This window comes from Candoia aspera, chromosome 12 (genome assembly GCF_035149785.1).
Source record: "Candoia aspera isolate rCanAsp1 chromosome 12, rCanAsp1.hap2, whole genome shotgun sequence".
In the NCBI taxonomy this organism is placed as follows: Eukaryota; Metazoa; Chordata; class Lepidosauria; order Squamata; family Boidae; genus Candoia; species Candoia aspera.
The window spans coordinates 5,263,718-5,285,877 of record NC_086164.1 but is presented as its reverse complement, the minus strand read 5'-3'; the positions used below and the strand labels follow the sequence as shown (position 1 = coordinate 5,285,877).

At 43.5% G+C, this 22,160-nt stretch overlaps 1 protein-coding gene across 1 annotated transcript in view; it reads left to right on the top strand.

Annotated features, from left to right (window-relative positions):
• Nucleotides 1-22,160, top strand: part of NRK (Nik related kinase) — a 72,222-nt gene that overhangs the window by 33,200 nt on the left and 16,862 nt on the right. The window contains exons 14-23 of the mRNA XM_063313474.1: nt 1,730-1,882; nt 9,365-9,490; nt 9,934-10,001; nt 11,513-11,628; nt 13,016-13,092; nt 15,337-15,461; nt 17,872-17,965; nt 19,965-20,135; nt 20,848-20,977; nt 21,590-21,748. Coding sequence (XP_063169544.1) covers nt 1,730-1,882; nt 9,365-9,490; nt 9,934-10,001; nt 11,513-11,628; nt 13,016-13,092; nt 15,337-15,461; nt 17,872-17,965; nt 19,965-20,135; nt 20,848-20,977; nt 21,590-21,748 — 1,219 coding nt within the window. The remainder of the gene's footprint in view (nt 1-1,729; nt 1,883-9,364; nt 9,491-9,933; nt 10,002-11,512; nt 11,629-13,015; nt 13,093-15,336; nt 15,462-17,871; nt 17,966-19,964; nt 20,136-20,847; nt 20,978-21,589; nt 21,749-22,160) is intronic.

Below are 22,160 nucleotides of genomic sequence, written 5' to 3'. Positions count from 1 at the left end.
TGGTACTGACTCCTAGCAGCCATACAGATAGACTTTCTCCAGGATGAGCTGCCTTCAACAGGGCCTTTTAGGTTTCTCCAATGTGCATTGCTTGCTGTTGTAATTGAGAGCATCCTCCTTGATGCTGGTCCTCCTATTCTCTTTCCCCCTGTTCTTCCCAGTGTTATGGATTTCTCAAGCAAGCTGGATCTTTGCATAGTGTGTCCAACATATAATTTGAGTCTGGTCATTTGTCCCTCGCGCACTCTGGATTGATTTGTTCAATGATCCATTGGTTTGTTTTCTTGGCAGTCCATGGTATTCTTAGGAGTCTTCTCCAACATCAAAGTTCAAAGGCATCAATACTCTTTCTATCCCGCTTCTTCAAAGTCCAATTTTGTCATCCGTGGCGCGTTGCAGGAAAACCATTGTCTGCATGATTCTGATCTCTGTAGGTATAGACACAACTGAATATCTTTTCCAAGGCCTCATGGCTGCTCTACCAAGTTCCAGTCTGTGATGCCTTTCTTGACTGCTTGTTCCTTTACTGTTGATGGTTGATCCTAAAAAGTAGGACTCTCAACCACTTTGATATCTTCATTGTCAGTTCTAAGACTGGTTGCTGTACTGCTAGTCATTAGTCTGGTCTTTATATTTAATCGTAGTCCCATTTCGCTAAATGAAATGCACAATTACTTCTTAAAGAGGCTATTGTCTCCTGGTGATTGATCAATTGACTATGTGCCATCAAGTTGGTGTTGACTTAGCAATCTCATAGATGGATTTTCTTCATGACGATCTGGTCCTTCAGTTCTTCCAACAGTACCCCCATCACCACTGCAACTGAGTCCATCCTCTTTGCTGCTGGTCATCCTCTTCTCTTTCCTTCCACCTTTCCCAGCATTAGAACCTGGGTTTTCACGTAATGTGTCTGAAGTAGGATAATTTGAGCCTGGTCATTTGTGCCTCGAGTGAGACTCTAATCCAAGGTTTCTCAAACTTGGCAACTGGGAGTTGAAGTCTACACATCTTAAAGTTGCCAAGATTGAGAAACCCTGCTCTAATCTGTCATGTATGTATGTATGTATGTATGCACGCACACACACAGAGAGTATATGTGCATATCCAATAAGTGGGATTCTGCATTTTTAAGAGGTCTTTTTTTTTCCTGAGCATCCATGGCAGATTAATTAGAAAAATTTACTCAAAGTGCTTGTCACTAAGAGACTGAAGCCTGCAGAGGCATTTCTCTTTCAGCTTAAGTCATGCTGCAAAAGATATGACTGTGCTATCAATAAAAACTGTAAATAAACTTGTTTTGCCATAAGCCGAAAAAGCAGGGCTGAGCTAGCTATTTGAATAAAAGCCCCAAAGAACAGGACTTTCACGAACATCATGTACAGATTGGTTTGGGTCACGGGTTACGGCCAAAGCCAAAATCTGAAACACCAAAAGGGGCTGGGTATTAAAACGATCCGTCTTGTCCACAGGGAAGCAAAATAGCATAGACCCTCCAATATAAAGGCACAAGAAGTAACCTTTTTAGTTATGTATCTCTTGCTGTTGAACGGAAGAGATTCAATTTTGTTGATTTAAGATTTTTTTTTTAAACGAAAGAGCAAAAGGCTGGCAAGAAATGCATGACGATAGCTGTATCTGATCTCAGCGTGAACGGAACAAGATAAATGGGGATGGATTTCCCTGCTTCCTGGAATAACGATACTCAGTCTTCTTGTTGGTTTCTTTGCAGGCAGAGAAGAAGCATAAGAAAAGGGATGATGTCCAGCCTGACGTCAGCTGGGCAGCTGGCCTCGGGCGGGAGGCCACCCCGCATGGAAGGCTGGGCTCCGGCAGTAGTTCCAGTCCGTGTACACCAGCTTTACAACGAGCGGTGGTGGTCCAGGTTGGAAACTTTCACAATTCTTACCTGGCAGGGGAGATAGCTTGGTCATTCTCACCGTCCCTTCGATCAGAAAGGTCTGTGCAACAGTTGAGAGCCACATGACTTTGGAGAAACTGTGCAGGAACAGTTGTGAAAATGTGTTTTAAGCCCAGGAAGTGAAGGAAGAAGAGACATCAGGAAGAAATTCAGACTGGCTCTGCCGTAACTCCTTGGAATATAGGAGGGAGGGAAGAGAAAACACAGTCAGGCTTCCAAGATTCCATAACTCTAGCCTCTGCAGGGAATCCTCGCTTAACAATGGTAATTGGGACTGGGAAACCCATCACTACATGATGCAGTCATAAAGCATGACATCACATGACCGCCCTGACTTATGACAGCAGTTCTGGCAGTCCCAGTTGCTGTCATTAAGCGAATCCCATGCAGTCGTTAGGCACAGTGTCATGTGATTGCCATCTGTGACCTCTTGCCAGCTTCCCCATTGACTTTGCTTGTCAGAAGCTGGCTGGGAAGATTGCAAATGGCAATCATGTGACCGCAGGACGCTGTAGCCATTGTGATGGCAAACCAGTTGCCAAGCACCTGAATTGTGACCTTGGGGACGCTGCGGCAGACACAGCTACAAGGATGGTCGTAAGTCTCCTTGTTCAGTGCCGTCATTGCTGAATGAGTGGTCGTTAAACAAGGACTACCTGTATCAGTAAAATATAATTCCAGGGAAACTTGTGGCATAGGTTTCCTGGTCTGGCCTTCCTTGAAGGGTTGACAGGCACTAAGCCAAACAATGCATCATTGTAATGTTGTCCAAACCAACACGATCCAAGAAATCATAGTTTGGGGGCACCAAACCTAAATCTGAAAGCACAGTTTGAAGCAAATGATAACTTAAACTTTGCATCCAAAGCCAACGAATTATTGGGTTGGAAAGTTCCTCTGTCCTTGGAGATCACTGCTGGGGGTGACACCTAAACACAAGTTCTGGAGTTCAGTTGGAGATGGTGGATGGCTGTGATGTGGGGCTCCATCCCCATTGATGACTGAACATTTCCAGGGAGCATCCTGTCTTGATGCCTGTTAGGGGGAAGAATGGATAATTGGGTGCAGGTAGCTTGTATGGTGCACGCCCAAGTATGGCAATGTGCTGAACTAGTAGTGGGGAGATCCATGTTCAAGTCTTCCCCTAGCCATGGAAGTTCATTCTCTTTCAGCTCAACCTACCTCGGGGGTTGCTGTTGTAGGGAAGAATAGGAGAATAGGATCACCATGTATGCAGCATAGAGCTCGTCAAAAGGCAGTATAGAAATCAAATAAATAGCTAATGGAGCATGTTGAAACTAAGGGTAGAACATTTCCTCCAATGTTTACAGTATGCCCAGGATTTTTTTTCAAGCTCTCTTTTAGGATAGGTCTACCCTTAAAACCAAATACTTCTAGACTCTGATCTGTTTTAATTCCTCTGCCAATTTATAGTGTATTATTATTTACTACAATTGGAGGAGGGGGATGAAGAGAATTTCATTTGCTGCCCTTCCTTCCTCAACAGCTGAAGACAGCTCTATTCTAATAGGGCAATCCATTTTTTTAATCCAACCTTTTTGGGCTCCTGAGAAGCAACATCAACCATTTGCTTCCTTTCTCAAGTCAAGATTATGTCCTCCTGTTATTTCCACCTGCTTTGGTAATTGTCAGATCAATTAAGCACTTGTCTTCCTCATCCCACCTCCAGGTTCACATCTACTCCTTTTTTCCCACCCTCTCCCAATGGACAGACCAGTCCAAGTACAGCAGCAACAGGCTGGCTTTGACTGAGACATCCCAAGGCTTATCAGTACCATATTGCTGTTCCTCCCAAACGAGAAAGATGCTTCTGTGCAACATAAGGCCTGCTTAGGTGGTTATTTGCAGTGATGTGAATACCTGTTTTTATGGATTGATTTGGGGCTGTTACGTGTGCAAGTATCCCAAAAGCCCTTGGACGGGTGGTTGTGTTTCCCCTGGAAACCTTCGGTGGTGCATGATTTGTGCTACTTCATGCATGCATGCTGTACTTCATGGAGCACGCAGGAGAGCCCTTTGTGGCAGCTTTGGCCCTTGTTGAAGGCAGGTAGAAGCGACGTGTTCCACACCTGGCCCAGGCAGAGAAATCTTGGCTGCTCCTTAAATCTGCAAGCCCAGTTCAAGGTCACAAGCCTTATCAGCAAGACGCCATTTCTTGGAGATGCCATTGCCAATCCTGACTGTCGTTTTGGCATCTCCTGTCTCCCAGGAAGATGGCTGATTTTAGCTCAAAGAGCATTTGCAGCGTAGCATTAGTCTCAGTGTTTCAGCTTTCCGGCCTTGTTTGTTCCCCTCCACCCTTCTCCATTTTACAGCAACTGCCAGTGGCATGGAGATAGAGAAATAGATGATGTGATACAATATGACATCCTCTTTTTTTATTATTATTATTATTATTATTATTTCCTTGCAAAGGTAGAAGGAAGAAATTTGGGAGCTGTATCCATGCATTTCTCCAACTGTTCTGCCTTCTGCCTTGATTCTTTCCCTCCACTGGTGAGCAATTTGGGATGGACAGTGTGACCTCAGCTATGTCACAACTCTTCTTTATTCTGCCTTATTTTGAAATACAAGATTTGCCCAGATCCACTTAAATTTTCTGGCTGCTAGGCAACCCCCCACCCCACCCCATCCCACTTCTCTGAAAATGGAAGCAGGACAGTTCTTTGGGGAGGCTGGTTCACATCTTGTTGCATTTCAGCACGTGTTGAGCACATTTTTTTACACATTTTGGCATCTTTGCATTCACAATGGTGCTGTTGTATTTATTTATGGCTGCTCGTTATGTCTGCCTTATATGCTTCCTTCAAACGATGTTTTTATTGCACTTTAATGTATCTTATGTTAGTTTGTGGCTAATATATGCCTGGCTATGCATTCGTGATGAGTGCTTTAAAATATTTTTATATAATTACGATTATTAATATTACCAATCATGAATGGAAGCACCATTCTGTCTCCCTGCAACCATTTCGCACTGATGATACATTCCTGGATACCAGGGGAAAGAATGGAACGTTTATCGTTGCAACAGTCCAGTGCCAGTTTTGCTTTCACCGTCCCCGAATTGCCCAAACTGTGGTCTCATTTCACCATCTGCAAATGGAGCTATGTCAGATTTGGGCTTTGTCATCTGCAAAATGGGCTTTTTGCAGGATGTTCCAGAAGCAGCTCGGCTTGCTCCTTACGTTGATCAAGGTAGTTTTTGGCGAGGCTGCTTTTCAAGCGCAAAATACCTTATTTGTTCTATTCCTTTGGAAACAATGGCCTCCCATCTGGAATGTGTTTTAAGCCTTTTGCTGAATCAGGCTCCCAAGAAAATGACAGGCAGGCCACAGCGTTTTGATGACAGGTTGGCTCCAGCCTGCCTTTTTATATTGCACTGGAGAACAGCTTGACTTTACGAACCAGCCCAGATTAAACGAATACTGTCATCAGCTGCAATCATATGGGACAAAAAGGGAGCACACAAGGCTTTCTACACATCATGTTATTAGGTGCTGCACCTGCTAAAAAAACCTGTCCCCCCCCCACACCCAAAAAGCTAAAATCTTTGCCAATCCCTTGGATAAAATAGCCAGATCTCCTGCAGGATGGAAAAAAGGAAGAGGCAGAAACAAGAGGCGATGGGAATAGCCCAACATTCTGCTACCTTGGCATCTTCTACTGTAGATATAGACATCAACTCCCAAGAGTGTTCACCAAGGGCCATGCCAGCTGGGAGGCCCTGAAATTGATGTCCACGTATCTAGAGGATGCCCAGGTTGGAAAAAGCTGCCTTAGCATTGTGAAAAGTGGGGGGTTACGTTTCACCCTCCACCCATTGTTTTTCTAGCCATAAGCATCTTTAGAAGTCCATGGGTTCCAGAAATAAGCCATTTGGTGTTGAGATGCACAGACTCCTCCATAGCCAAAATTGTGGCATGCATAGCTTTTCTCCAACAGGCCAATGCAGCCAAATAAGGTTTGTTTGTTTGTTTCAGAAGAGAAATAATACAAAAGAGAGGGCTGAAAAATATCTTGTTCCTTCTTCTCTCCTTGACTCAAATCATACCCACCATGGCTTCCTTATAGATATTGAAATGTCTATAGCAGTGTTTCTTAACCATGGCAACCTGAAGGCGGGTGGACTTCAACTCCCAGAGTTCCCCAGCCAGCCTTGCTGGCTGGGGAATTCTGGGAGTTGAAGTCCACCCATCTTAAAGTTGCCAATGTTGAGAAACGCTGGTTTATAGATATTAAAAGTGTTCCTCCTCTGAATAAGATGCAACCACATATGAATAGGATTGTAGCTGGCCCTAAGTTTTCAAAAGTAAGTTTTGAAGCCAGCAACATGTACCCAAATGAAATGGGAGTGGCAGAAACAGGCAAACTTCTTTGGGTCAATGGCTGCTCTTGGCATAAGTGTATAAAGATGAAATGTAACCCTGCCTCTCTTCACCTCCAGTGCTGTCAGTAAACTATTTTGTGTTTCAGTGGTATGTGTCCTGATCTTGGTTTAAACCTATCCCTTAAAAAAAATACTTCCAAGAAACAATCCAAATCTTTGATACAATAAACAATATGGTAAAGGAAAAGCAAAAGAAAAACTGTATAATAAACAGAGAGGGGAAAAACAGGGAAAAAAAGAACATTTAAAAAAGTAACGATTAAGCCATTAATAATATAATTTAGAATTACATTTAATTCTAAAAAGAAAGGAACAAAGAAAAAGAAAAAAGTTAAGCTATTGAAAGTACATATTTTTTTCGATGTCATTATTTTAATTCACTTTTAAACAATTCAACCTAGACCTAAGCGTGCAGTTGACGATGTGCCAAGTTTTCATTCCGTTTTCTAAAATTAAACCTACACTGAAATGTTACTTAGAGCAGGGAGCAGGGAGGTACCAATGGTCATATCTCTGAATGTCATGGTACCCAAAAGCACCACATGGGCGTCCCCTAACCAGTACCATTATGGATTGTTTCAAGGTTTTTTTCCATTGTTTCTGAATTATTGGAGATGTGCAGTCTTTTTCAAGGTTGTCTTTCAGGGTGTGAATATTAATGCTGCTGTAGAAAGAAAAAAAATATCCTTTGGATTTTCGTTGAAGTGAAATGTTCACAGAGGGGGGGAAACAAACCCAGAGCAGCTTTTATTTCTGATTGGTTGATTGATTGATGACAATATACCAGTATGTACCAGCATCCTCTGAAAAGCCACATGAAATAAAGGGATCTTATTTCTTTTATTTCATTTTTCATTTGAAAGAGCAGGCTTGCAGTGCAAGAGATAGAAGTATGTTATGACCCTAAATCAGTACTGACTCAGAGGAAAGAAATGTCTGCTAGTGAATAAAAAATACCCCTTTGGAGAGCGCAGGATCCTTCTCACCAGGCAAGATCTGACGGAGAGGCCAAATGAAACAGTTTAGCTGCAGGCCTTTGTCTCATAATTCTGCCAGGATACATGATGTGCAGAATCCCGGCGAATCAAGTTCACTGCATTTCTGGCAAGCAATGTTGGGGGAAGACATCAATCTACAGTGGGGTGCCTAGCAAGACTTGTATTCTTCTTGGGCATAAGACAGATGGACAACTTTTTTCCCATCTCTTCTATTACTCCTGCTTCCTCTTCTTTCTTGTGATGGTGATTCACAGCAGCCTGAGAAGGCCGCAGAGACCGTAGCAGTGATGTGCTGCTGTCACCAATGGGCAAATGGCTGAAAGTTTTGGTACTGAATTGGTTGGATGGCTGTTTTCCCTCAAAATAGGTGTGTTCAGCCTAGTAAGAGTTTCCTTCATTAAAACAAAAACTGCAGGCTGTTGGAAAATAGTGACTTGTTGCTGAATTTTGGTTGTGTTTTGGAGCCAGGGATCTCCTATGGGCTGCCCACCCCTGTCCTTGGGTTCTGGTTGGCATTACTCTAGTACTATTTCTAGTTGTTCCTGCCCTGGCACCTTGGGATGAGGACTGCCATATCTGTCACCTCTTTGAGCTTTAATTGAGCTTCCATGAATGGTACAGAAAGACTAGATAAAGCTTGTGGTCCCTTTCACATTCACAGCTCCGTGATTCTATGATTCAGTCTGTCTGCAGTACGCATATGGGGAAATGGGGATGAAGCTGGGTTTTTAGGTTTTTCAGATCCAAATTAACTGGTGGAATTCATTATGACAATATGAGGTGGTGGCTCCTAATGTAGATGGTTTTTAAAGAGAGTGGACAAGTTTCCAGGTTAGGGGCAGCGTGTCTCCAAATACCATTAACTGTCAGCCCTAGACCAGAGTAGGAAGCCAAAGTCATGCAGGCTAATACCACTTGTGTGATAGGGCTCTTGTAACAGAATCTTGCAAGTCTGAGTATGCTTCTCCTTGCCTCCCTTTATCTTCACGAGAACTAGAGAGGGTCAACTCTGAGACGCTTTCTCAAATTACAGTTCTGCCTTGGACTCAAATTTCTTTTATCTGACCATTGCCTTGGTAGTTGGTCTTCCTCCTGTTCCTCGGGGTTGTTCCTTCTGCCCATTACAATGGGTGAGAACCAAAGAAAGGGGTTTAATGGCTGTGTTTCTCTCTCACACATGTCCACACATATTGAGCGGGTTCATATCTAACAGGGAAACAATAGTGGGAAAGAGTTATCTCCTGCTTGTGAGCATCCTAGAGACATCTGGTTGGTTGAGTGCTATGAGAAATAAAATGCCTGTGTGAGAGATTGTGGGGAAGGTTGGGAAAGGAATGGAGAAGAGAATAGACATTAAAAAAAAATCAAGAGATAGCAAGTGAATCACTTGATAGCTTGTCTCATTAGCCCAGGTGGCAAGAAAGCTGGGGAGAAACGATTTGAATAATTCACAGAAACTGAATGAACTCACTAGAAATAGAGCAGGAATTTCCTCGGAGTTTCCAAGACTCTATATTTACCAAAGATTAGCCTTAGAGATATCTGTATCATTCTTGATCTTGCTCAACTGTGTGGGGCCTGAGAGCTAACTAAGATGGGCCTTGGCCTGATCCACAGGGCTATTCTTATGTTATGAAACTGATGAGCATGTAGTATAAAAACTTAATTTCCCAACCTAGTATAAACACTCAGAGCGAAATTAATGGTGCGGAGTAGTTGTGAAGCCATGGATGTGATTGGGTCTACTTCCTCTATGTGATATTATCTGACAAACCTAAAACCTGGGCCATTAGTGATATTTCCAGCAAATTCCCTGCTACGTGAGTCTCTTGGCCACACCAGCAGCTGTGTGTCCGGCTGCTGCCAGTTTGATTTACCAAAACAGCCTCCTTTATGGCGTAGTTTGTATCTGGTGGCTATTCCTTTATGACCCACAATGTGCCCCAAATAGAGTTTCTGAAGCACTGCATTTTGGGGAAAAAATAGAATAACAGTCATAATCATCAGAAATCTTACCTGTGCTTCGTTTGCTTAAAGAACGAAAACCTCCGAACGAGTCGGGACCTCTATCACAGCAATTCGTTGTCTGATGTTGCTGTCGCACCCCTGAGTCCCAGCCAGGATGATGTTTTTTGGAGTCAGACTGAAGAGCAACCACCAAAGGTAATGGAAGAAATGGGGCATTGCATGGATTTATGGAGGAAAGAGGAGATATAAAGCAAGGTTATGTTATAGGATGGCCATGCTTACCAGCTATGACAAATTTTCTGGGACCATCACATTTTTCAAAGTGTGGTCCCATGGCAAGATTCTACCCCATGATAACCCTGAATGGCCCTGACAGCTGTAATCAATAAACCTGCTTTAAACAATTTCATGTTGGGCCTCCCAGACTCCATGGGATTTTTTTTATTCATTATTTTTCCCTCTCTCAAAGGCTTTTTCTGGGCAAGCTTAATTTGATGCCTGTTTTATCAATTGGCTGGGGAAATTCTGGGAGTTGAAGTCCACACATCTTAAAGTTGCTGAGGTTGAGAAATGTAGAAGATACTACAGAAATTGCAAATGTAATCAGTGCTGACTTCCCTGGGCTTTCAATCTTGAAGGTTCCTCAAAGGACAACATCAACATTTTACACCAGAGATCAGTTTGGGCATCAGAGTTTCCCTTCAAGGTGGGTGAAGTTCCTTCTCACACTAGTATACATACAGTTGGGTTGAGCAGTTGGTGGCCCTCAGACCAAGTCAGTCCAACTTCAGAAGTCCTTTGCCAGCCAACAGTTCAGACCTCCTGGCAAGAGAGAAGTCTTGTCTTTGGAAGCCTGTAGCATGAGGGTGAGAAGAGAGGGATGCGGGAACCAGAGAGAAAGAGGTGGAGAAGAAAAGGAAGACAAGTCAAAACAAGGTTCCAGAGAAGGGTGATGAAAAACCACTTCTGGAACCCTGCCAGGAAAACAGCATTGTTGCAGTCCCCAGGAGCTGAGCTCATCTCATGGGCATCTTTACTTTATAGCTAGGAGGGGGAAAGGAGGTAAATCTGTTCTGGTTCCAATTTTTGTTCCAAGTCAGGGAAGAATTTGGGGGCTGTAATGTTCACCTGGCATTTGAGATGAGCATTCTAGGATTGCAAGAGCAGTATTTCCAAACTTCAGTGGCATCTCCAGAGCCAGTTTGGTCTAGTGGTTAAGGTGCTGGGCTAGAAACCAGGAGACCATAAGTTCTAGTCCCGCCTTAGACTCAAAAGCCGCTGGGTGGCCTTGGGCCCGTCCCTCTCTCTCAGCCCAAGAGCCAATCAGGCGTGGTATGAGAGTTCTAGTCCCGCCTTAGGCATGAAAGCCGGCTGGGTGGCCTTGGGCCCGTCCCTCTCTCTCAGCCCAAGAGCCAATCAGGCGTGGTATGAGAGTTCTAGTCCCGCCTTAGGCATGAAGGCCGGCTGGGTGGCCTTGGGCCCGTCCCTCTCTCTCAGCCCAAGAGCCAATCAGGCGTGGTATGAGAGTTCTAGTCCCGCCTTAGGCATGAAGGCCGGCTGGGTGGCCTTGGGCCCGTCCCTCTCTCTCAGCCCAAGAGCCAATCAGGCATGGTATGAGAGTTCTAGTCCCGCCTTAGGCATGAAGGCCGGCTGGGTGACCTTGGGCCAGTCCCTCCCTCTCAGCCCAACTCAGTGCAATGTAGACTAGCCTCCTTGTGGTGCACCCCGGGCAACGTGACTTGTCACGGCTCAATAGTCTACACATCTGGCTGCTGGACCTCACAAGGATTTCCCAGCAAGAAAAGCAGCATCAACACCGAACTGCTATGCCGTACGATAAAAAAAAAAAAAGTGGCATCTCCAGTACTATTGCATATTTTTTATGGAAATGCTGTTACTGTGGTTTTAGGCATATTACTCTGGTATTGATTACTTCCTTGAAGTATACTGTAGTCTTGAACGAGTTTTCAGAATGGGCTCTTAAGAGCATGAAACACAGTGTGTAGTGGCTGAATGTAATCTCTTCCTCCTCCTGCTGCTCTTCCTCCTTCCCCTTTTTGTTCTCCTTCTTCTCCACCTGCTTCACCTTCTCCTCCTCCTCCTCGTTTTTGTTTTTGTTCTCTTTCTCCTCCTCCTCCTGCTGCTCCTCCCCCTTGTTTTCATTCTCTTCCTCTTCTTCCTCCTTCACCTCCTCCCTCTTGTCTTTACTCTTTACAGCACACAACAGCCACCCCTGGGGGATCCCAAAGCAAAATCCAGTAACGGCTACAGCGGTTCCAGTGGCGACAAGCAAAAGGACCTCCTGTCCCATCAGAACAGCCAGTTGATCTCAGGTCATTTTGGGGTCCTGCTTTAGACTACTGTGCAATCCAACCAGCGTTCCGGGTTTCCATTCCCAGGGAGAGAGAGTGAGGGAAAGCAAGCTCTGGAACAGAAACGCGTTCTATGAAGTATATTTGTTTGCTCATTGCTTTGCTTGTGCTAGCCCCATTTTAACCTGACTTTATAGGTGTGTGCATGAACATTTGCACTCTAGATGGTTTCATTAACTGCATGGCAGACTGAAGTCTATAGAAGAGTTGTTTGTGTTTGCAGGGAATTAACTGGTTGTGATATTTTTCTCTTCAGCTTTGGCTTTTTATCAAACAAGATATGTAAATGTGTCCGAAGAGCTTGTGAGGTGCCTTAAAAACAGGAAGGAGAATACTTCCATACGTTTTACTGCCATTCATCTGGCAGAGTTTCTCTGTGTTGGCATGGAAATGAGTCAGTGGGTGGAGGAGGTAGAACGTTAAGTTGGTGAGATCCAAAATTCTTCTGGACTCTGAAATCCACTGTGTGACCTCAGACAGTCCTACCTCTTGCCCTAACCTCGGGCTTCCTGAACATTTTGTGCCAGGGACCCGTTTGAGAGTCTGGTGAAGTCTACAGACCCCTTCTCAGAAAAATGTATTTAAATGCATCAGGTAAAAGACCAAGTTACAGATTGTATGACAGAGGAAACCAATGACACTCAAACAGTTATTAAAATATTTTAAAAAACAACAAAAATATAATACGGTAATACAGAGGCTTCTTTATTAATCCACTAAACTAATGATGAGATAATACCCTTTTTAGGGTATAATAATTTTAGAATGTGAGATTTATTTTAGCTGACAAATGTTTTTGGAGTGTAGAGGCCATAAAATTACTTCGTTGCCTAATGAAAAGCTAAATTTCAGTTAGAGGTTAGTGAAAATAAAGCTATGACTTCTTTTCCCCCGCCCAACTTCATGGACCCTCTGAAATTGTTGGTGGACCCCAGGTTAGGAACCCCTGCTTTAGCTTATCTTAGATAAGCTGAATATGCTCAGACTATTCTCTTTTAAAGCTTTCCTGTGCTTCCACTATCCAATGTCCTTGAAGCAGCATAGGTGTGTTGTGAAAGAGCAAAAAACATCTCAAATCCAACAGTACCATTTTATAAAACACAGCCACTCAGGATGAGAGAATCCCTTGAAGCCTGTTCATGTTCTTTACCAGCTCAAGAACGGCAAATGTGTGAACCACCAAATGCCATCCACTTGGAAGTTAAGAACAGCTGAATTGTTTTGCTTTGGACAAGTGCTCCAAACCAGTTCCCAGGGCAGTCTGTAGGTATCTTATGATGCAGTGGTCTTATTTAAATGATTAAGTAATACACATGCGTCAGTAAATATTTCTCTTGATGACATCCAGGATCATCCAGAACAGACAACAGACATCACCAATCCTATAAGAAACCTGAAAATACATCTCGTTCAGGCCATATTTCAGTAAGTTTTCCCCCCCCCTATATCTTGTAATTCTCCTATGGTTCCCCCTCTTCTACTCTCATGATTTCTCTTGGTCCTCCTCTTCTGCCTCCTTTTAGTCTCATTAAAGTTATTTTCATCTTCTTTTTTTGTTTTTATTGTTTTTACTCTGACCCCTAACGGATGTCTTTAAAAATATATATCTTTAACATCTTTAAAAATGCATTTAAGAGGGGCTTACCAAACCACTTCCATACTGCTGCTGAGAAAACTATATGAGGATGTCCATAAAGGCAGTTGAAGTCATCCTGGGCCTAAGGGAGTCTTTATCCGTTATCCCCATCTGTTAATTAATCAAATAGGTTTCCTATCTGTTTACCTGTCTTTTACCACGACCCAGAGGACCTCTGTTTTTGTTTTGTTTTGTGTTTTGGATGATATGCTTACTGGTTTAGTGTTTTGAATATTCAGAGATTCAGAAGATGGGGTTTCAGGGTTCTGTCAGGCAGAGCAAGTTAGATTTGTTTTCCTTCCCCTTGTATTCAAGAGAAGAAGGATAGAGAAGCCATAAAGTCGGAGTATTCCACATGTTTAAAATAAGCATCTTGATGGGGATTAGTGGGACCCTTAGGCAAGATGTCAGCTCTGAGAAGAAGCACCTGCTGTGAAGTCATAACATTGGACCATCATGTTGATTAGGAGCTGTTGTCCAGAGATTCAGAAGTCTCTTCTGGACTTCTCTTAGAAATTCCAGCAATCTTCTGAATGTACCACTTATACAGTATTGTATTTAGGAGCTGTAGTTTTTCCCCCAAAAGAAGATTCCAGTCCTAAAGGGTCTGAATAAGGGCTTCATTTAAATAGAAAGCCATTGGCATATCCTGAATTAGTCCATGGATTGATATAGATATTGGCAAGGAGCAAAGTCATCTTTTGGAGACTTTCCTGGAAATTCCAAGGATTGAACTAAATCAGAATACTTCTGGTAAAGTGACTACCTGTTTGTTTAAAAGTGGGCCTCCCCAAGTTAGGAGTGGATTTGTTGTCAAATATTTATTGTATTTTTATTTATGGTGGCTTATATTCCCAGTCATCCATTTTGGGAGGATCTTTTATGCTGAAGGGCAAGGTATAAATAATTGCAATAAATCATGAAAAAAGAGAGGCCAGAAGAGATAGGAGGAAGGTAAAAGTAAAGACTTCCTCAAGGCTAGCTCAACTCCAAGAAATTTCATGGTCATGCCAAAGAAGTTTGCTTGCCAACATTGCAATATTTTATGTTATGTTATTTTTATTCTATTTATCTACAATATATAAATATTCATTAATAAAAATTATTTTTAAATAAATATTGGATTATTAAAAAGCAAATAATTATAAAACAAACAACTATTGCAAATAGCTATATTCATAAATACATATTTAACAAATAAATGTTGTGATTGCCTTCTTCCAGGATGTTCTCTCAACTTCCCGCCCTAGTCTACTCCCCACCTTGGGTCTACTAGTGATCTCCCAGCCAGGAATAAACCAGTCTGGCCTGCTTAGCTTTTTCAAGATCAGAGATGTCCCTCTGCTGGGGACCATAGCAGAGAGAATTTTTCTCTTCCTCTCTATCTTCCTCTTCTCTAGCTGAATACCGAGAGGGGACCTGGCTGGGAGAAAAGCATTGTGGGTAGCAGGAGAAAAAGGATAGTCCTCTTCCCCTTTCTTGTGGATTCAACTGACTTTGAAATTTAACCTCCTTGCTCTGCACTCATTTTGCATCCTTTTGCTGTTCCCTGGAAAGCTTCTGGTTCCCAAAATCAGAGGTTGCCCTCCAAATTTTTTCAGAGGCACCTACTCCCCTCCCTCATTGTTAGTGATATTGGCTGGAGGTGACTGGAGCCAAAGGCATCAGATTGCCTGACCTTGCAGTAGAGAATCTTTGGAAATGCCTCGCTGTGGAAAAAATAGTCTCCCCAGATATGGTGTCCTCTAGATCAGTGTTTCTCAACCTTCGCAGCTTGAAAATGTGTGGACTTCAACTCCCATGCATGCTGGCTGGGGAGTTCTGGGAGTTGAAGTCCACACACCTGCCAAGCTGCAAGGGTTGAGAAACCCTGCCCTAGCCATTTTACCACCCACTCCCATGGATCCCATGCTGGGGAAGGTTGCTGAGAAATAACTTGAAGGAGATATCATCAGATGGCTTAGATCAAGTGGTACTTTGTGTCATGGTCTTGTTTGGGCTGAAGCTACAAATCAGCTTCTTCTCGTTGTCAGAGCCCAGCCTTGTGGGACAAGGAGAAAAACGGCAACCACTTGCTCCGGAAGTCTTTAGAATATTCCTCCTCCAGTGACGAAACCTGCAGCAGCGACGAGGATGATGGGGGTGACAGACACATAAGGTTGGCTCTCCCAATCTCCAGCCGCCAGCCATAGATGACTGACTTAAAAGTTAATAGACTATGAATAGCTTGGTTTGCTTCTTGTTGCCCAGGGAGGATACATTTTAGTTGTTCCAGATCAGCAATTAAGCAACATCTGGAAGGACACGAAGGCTTGGCTTCCCACCCACCCCCTTGCTAGGGTGGGATCTTAATGGAGCCTGGCATGTATTGTGGGGTGTCAGCCTTTCCAGGCAGACCAGACAGGAAACATGACCAGATGAGCTAATTCTACTTTATTGTAAGGCTCATTAACAGAATCTTGCAAGTCTGAAAGTGAAAATCTCCTGCCATCTCCTTTACAGCCTTAGGGAGAGTCCCTCCTAAGCCTCTTTCTCCACCTGTTATGCAGCTGTGGGCTATGCCCTCTCTTATCTGACCATTCCCTAGGCAGCATCTCTTCACCCCATCTCTCAAGGTCTTTCTCACATACCATTACAGGGGGACAGATTGGTAAGAGAGCTTTTACAGTGGCCTCGACTTGCTTATTTTGATTGATTGATTGATTGTCTATTATGCTTTATCTTTTGTTTGCCACCCAGAGTTCCACTGGTAGATGGGTGGTTCTATAAATTTGTTAAATACATACATACAGTGTTTGCATTTCTGCCCGCGTGGAAGATTGAAGATCTATCCTTCCAGCTGCAGAAAATCTTATAAAATAGCTGCCTCCTACTCTGCAAGTGTTGCACTGCAGCTCCGACCATTCCCATTGGAAAGCCTTGTGTGCATTATGGGAGTTGGGGTCCAAGGTTTTTGGAATAGGCGGAAAGCTCCTCTAAGGGCTTCTTAGGTCATTAATGTCATGTTTACTAAAGCACAATCTTCTACTCTGTTGATTTGCTTCTTTGCATGAATTATGACACAGTGGCCTGAATCTCCCCTCCTGCTAGCTCTTGTTATCGATTTAAAGCAGATACAGGAAGGCTGAGAGGGAGCACCACTGTTGTAGGAGTGGTGGGTCTTGGCATGTGCTGCATCAAAGATCTGGAAGAATTTCAATGAAAAGACCTCCAGGGATCTGGAGGTGTAGTAGAGGAGAAGAGAACAAGGGACACTCTCAGTTGTCCACAGAAAATGTCCAGGAGAAACAGCACAGGGTTATTGCTTATCACTTGTCCCTTTGAGTGAATGTGTAGAGCAAATGGTATTATTACATTTCTCTACTCTGCATTCTCAGTGGCCTCCCAACAGTTTCCATCACTGAAAAATAATACTTAACTTACACCTTATCCATAGTAGAAATATCAGTAAACACTAGAATTATGCTTTGTTATATTCATTTTATTATTTTTTTAGTAAAATAACTTCAGTTCAGGGAGAAAGTGATGGCTTTATGGGGCTATGATCTCCATCCGAGAGGAGGCCACGTGTCCTTTGACCCCATTGTGCTGCAGGCCTTGAGAGCAGATTTCACACATGTGCTGGGTGGAATCCATCCAAGAGTGGATACGATGCATATTATATCTTTTAATTCCAGGAAGAGAGTACTGAATTTCAAATGGAGTAGCGCACATTTGATGTGTCTTTCAATGGCTGGCTTTCCCTACAGTGAGCACAGCTGTAGAACCTGACCCTTCCTTCTTTAATAGCTGCCTCTGCGCTGAATGCAGATGAATGTGCTTTTTCAAAGGTGCTCACATAACCATTTGCAAGCCGCGCATCCATTCTTTGCTTGGGGAAAGGAGACCCCCTGTGACAGGACAGTAAAGTATGCCAGTCCTTCTGAGAAAAGCTCAGTGCTGACTGGGGGATGGAGAGGGGCAGAAGACACATGCTTTGCTTAGAAAAGTTCCAAATTTAAATCCTGGGGGTTTCTGGTTAAAAAGATTTTGAGAATTAAATGCTAAATATATGCCTGTCCTATAGGGTTATCAGACCTGGCTAGCAAAATTTTACAAAACCACTAGTTGGCAGCAGAGAGATACAGAAAACCTCTTACCTTTTGCTCCCATCTAGTGGCCATCTGGAATTTCAAAGCCCAAATCTGATAGCCCTACTTCTCTGTTTGAAATTTTGGAAAGCCGGTGTCAGTCTATATAATACTGTTGGCTTTCCCCAGCATCTGCCCTTCTGATGTTTTGGACTACAACTCCTATCATTTCTGAAATTGTTGACCTTGCTAGTTGGACTGTTGGGTGCTGGGGTTGATAACATCTGGCAGGCTTCTTGGAGAAGGTTGAACAGGCTTGTCTGCTTTCTGATGTAAAAGTGAGATGACATTAATGGGTCTGGTGTTGGGTGGAGCTGTTTCTCAGTGTTTTTATTTTTAATGCCTGTGTGGTTTTTCCTTCTGCATTCTTCTTGGAGGGTTTTAAAAATGTATTTATTTTCCTCTCCTTCTCCTGCACTAATTGGAATTTGTTACTAGGCAACTGCTCAGCAACGGCGCGACCGCATTCTCAAGGGCAAGGGTTGCTGATGGGATCGAACTGAATTCTCCATGCATTGTAACAGATCAGAAGGTAATCCTCTGCAACGGTTGCAAAGGAGCTCTGAGTTGTGCGTAAAAATGAAGACGCCGTGTTCCCTTCTGCCAAGTTTGTGACTTACTTTGACCCTTTTACAAGCACCTGCACACACTTCTACTGTAAAAATTGCAAAATCCCCTTGTCTAGTCTTTGGGCTCTGAGAGAGAAAGAAGAGAGCCTAGCTCAGGACAATTTAATTCATGATATCACCCATTCCCCCATGCAGTGACCTCTGAATTGTTCTTTTTGGATTTATGGTCCCACCAGAATCTGCAGCTTCCCTTTTCATCTGCTCGAAAGTGGGAAGATATAGAAGGGAAAAGAAGGCTTATAAAAGGACAAGAACATCTATCCGTACTTTTTAGATTCAATTCCCTAGGTACTCTCACCTTGGAACAAGCACACTTAATCTGCACGGTAGCCAGATCTTATCCCTTTTGCTTTGAATAATCAGATTAAGAGGAAGGGAATTATGGAAGGTTATGAAGTCAGATTAAATGCTTGGGAGGTAAGGGCTTCCTCTAAACTTCTTTAGCCCACTTAAAACATCCCAAATTTAAAGAAAAAATCCTTAGAACATTTTTGTTTTATATTGCTACAGCAAATCTAATAGGCATGATAAGAGATGTTCCTCTTTAAGCATCCTTCTTTTTTTTCTTCCTGAAGTCAACAACCAGTAAACGTTGCATAACTGTGATGATTTTTATCCCAGTTTTGTTTCTTCCCAGTCTCCTCCATGTTTCCATATTTTCCCATTTAGTGATTTGGCTTTTAAAACTTTGTTTCACCTCTGGATTCCCGGTGCTGTCTGCCAGCGTACCTGCTGGCATCTGCAAACGCTTCGTTCCAGACAGTTGTTTATCTCCTATAGCAAACTGCATGGCAGATGGTTTCTATCTTTTGTGTTAGCAATAAACCATCTCTCTGGGTTGCAGCTTCCGCGGAGCTTGGAGGGGAAGAGGCAGCCTAGCATTAACTGCAGTTGCATCCATCTTGGCTCTGCATAGGAGGCCCAACATTTCCAGAATTGCCAGACCTTCAAATTCAGAGTGCTCATGGGACTGTAAAGCTGAAAGGATTCAGAAGTTATCAAAGCCAGAGCCAGGCCTGTAGCCAAGCTGTTAGTGGCTTAAGTTTGCAGGCCTAGTTCAATATGAAACAGCCGTATTCTAATAAAAGGCAACCCAGTGTGTTTGCAGCGAAATTATTCTTCACACATTCCAGTAGAAATAGAACGCATCCCATGTCCGCTTCTCCTGGCATTCGTGGCAGCTCACAAATGCAGTCTGAAGGAGGAGGAAAAGGAGGTCCATTTCAATAGCAAGAGAAACCCACAGTTGACTTTCTTGATTTCATTGCCAAAGATTTTGTGAAAAATAAGGGGGCCATACCTCTTGCTGCTTTCTCAAGATTTGGCAAGGAAGAGTTCTCTTCCTTCCAGCTCACTCCAGACTTTAAGATCATTTTGGAAAAGCCCTGCTCCACTCAGCCCCCCTTCTAACACCGGGAAGAAAGAACTAAGGATTCTCAGTTACAGATGTGAACAAGCAGAGCAATGCTGTCGATGAGACAAGAAGTCTTCCCATGTTAAAGCTGTTTTCCTGACATGCTAGGGCGTCTTTGCCTCCTGATCTCAGGCAGTTGAGAGGATAGATATGCTGGTGGACAACTTTGAAGATGGACACCGCAGGATGCCCACAGACCATGGCAGGGTCTTCTGAAGCATATGTGTCCAGCAGCATCCCATTTTCATCACCGCATTATTTTATTCCATTCCCCTGACGCACGAAGTGTTGATATTTCTGCCATAATGTGATCTTCATTAACTTTGATGTAGGACAGAGATTTGGAAAAGTTGCCAAAATTTGTTTCCCTAAATGCTGCTGCAGACAGGAAGAAAGAGGTGGTGGTGGTGGTGGTGGTGCTGGAGGGGCATATAACACATCCCTAACTCTGGTTGCACGCTGGGTGTTCAATTTGTTCTTTGGTGCAGGATTATGCTGCAGGAAAGCTTGGCTGCGGCCCTCACGAAGGACTCTGGAACACAACCAACCAACATTACCTGCTTCCTGACCTCCTACAACAGAGTCAGATTTCCGGCTGTTCAGCAAACTGGCTGAAAACTGCTGGTCAGGAACTTCAGAACAACCCGCCTGCTAACAAGGTCAAGACTCCTAAACCAGTAAAAAATATTAAACTTAAAAGTCTGGATTTTTAAATAGGGGATTATGAACCCCTGGTGGCCAGAGCATCCTACGTGCATGGGGGAGAAACGGTAGGGAACTGAGTGGCGACTTGTCTAATAGTTGCAAGGCTCTGCTGAAACGCGAGGCAAGAGGGGACCAAAGCTGTGCATTGAGAAGTGATGCATCTGCATTACTATCGATGAGAAATTCCATCCAGCTGAAGGAGCTGTTTTGCTTTTGCTATTGTAACCCCTTGCTAATTTCCTGGGGATTTATCAGATCTACTTCCTGCTCCTTCCCCTATTCTGGGTCCATTATCCACATCCACTTTTCTCATTTAAAGATGGAGTTGAAAGTGCTGGAGCAAATCTCTTCTAGCTTGCTCCTAAGTAGAACATGACTCAGTCCTTAGCCCATGATCACATCTCTTTTCCATATTGCCCTGCTGGGTTCTGAGTGGCCTGGGCTGGATGGACTCCAATGGCCGATCCTTACTGTAGCAGCAAAAACAGCAGTTACGTTTCAAGGCTGCTCCCCCAAGGAGTCAAATGCAAAGCGTGTAAGATCTCACAAGGTTGCATGCTACCTTCATAATATCCAATCCACCTGTTGCAGCTCTGGTACCATTGCTGCAATCATTTGCAGGTGTATATCCCTTAATTGCTTTTTTTATTCTTATTTTTACGATAGGCACTGAACACCGACAGTACCCCTTCCAAAAATAGCTCCTCCTCTACATCATCTTTCACATCGTTCATTGATCCAAGGCTTCTCCAGATCTCACCACCTTCCAGTCCAGCTGGGCCTAACTGTGCTTCCCGTGAGTATAGACCATGTCATGCTTGCCTCTTTTATCATGTGGGTTGAACTGTAATTTCTGGCATCCAGGATGGGGCCAAAGCTCCGTGGCAGGATATATGCTTTGGACACACAGAATTTCTAGACCAGTCCCCAGAATCTTCAGAGTTAGTTGGAAAGACTCTTACTACCATCGTTGTCAAGCACCAGATTGGTGGACAAGACCAAGGAAGGAAGAATTGCCCAAATTTCAGTAAGGGTAGAGCTATTCTGTGGTAAATGCAGAACTTGGAAACTGTAATAAGAATTTCCTGGCCTCATTTATAGGGAATTATTTAAGGCAGAATCTCTTTGAATCATTTGAAATGCTTCTTCCTGGGTTTCTGGCCACCTGAACTCAGTTGTCATTTATGAGATAGCTGCCAAGAGACTCATGTTCTATCTCTTGATCGTTTATGTCTGCCCTCTCCTCCGTTCTTCTCCCTGCCTCTCCACAATCTCTCGCAGTCATAACCATCATCATAATCGATACCACTGTTATTAGAAAAGAGAATATAGATGTCATGGACCTTTCTGTACTGCACACTCAGGCCAAACAGCTATTTTCACGACTCTCCTCTGCTTTTCCTCCCAGCGTCCAACGTGAAAATGGAGCCCACCAGCCGGCAAAATGCAAGAAAAGGTTCTGTGGTAAACGTGAATCCTACAAATATCCGGCCGCAGAGTGACAGCCCTGAAATCCGCAAATATAAAAAGAAGTTCAATTCAGAGATCTTGTGTTCTGCACTGTGGGGTAAGTAACCTGGTCTGAAGCAGAGACAGATTCTAGCAAGCAGGGTCAGAACATTGCCCTTTCAGCTGATGTAGGACACACAATTTGAATTTAGAGCTCAAATATGCCACACATTGCCTCATTCCTGCTCAAACTGGTTTGGTTTTGCCTTAGTGCATTGCATTATCCATGGTTTAAGGATCAGCATTATGTATGAATCCAGACATTATGCCCTACTGAACAAACTGTGATGAAGCCATGGCTTAGTATAACATCTTGACCCAGTCACTGAATGCTAGGGTGACAGGAATGATGGATGTTCAGTCAAGGAACCATTCTTGAGCACCAAGAGCTAAAGAGAAGACATTGCATTAGGAAGACGATGTCTCTGCTGGCTTATATCTTCCTTGAACATCAGCAGGGTGCTGCTCTA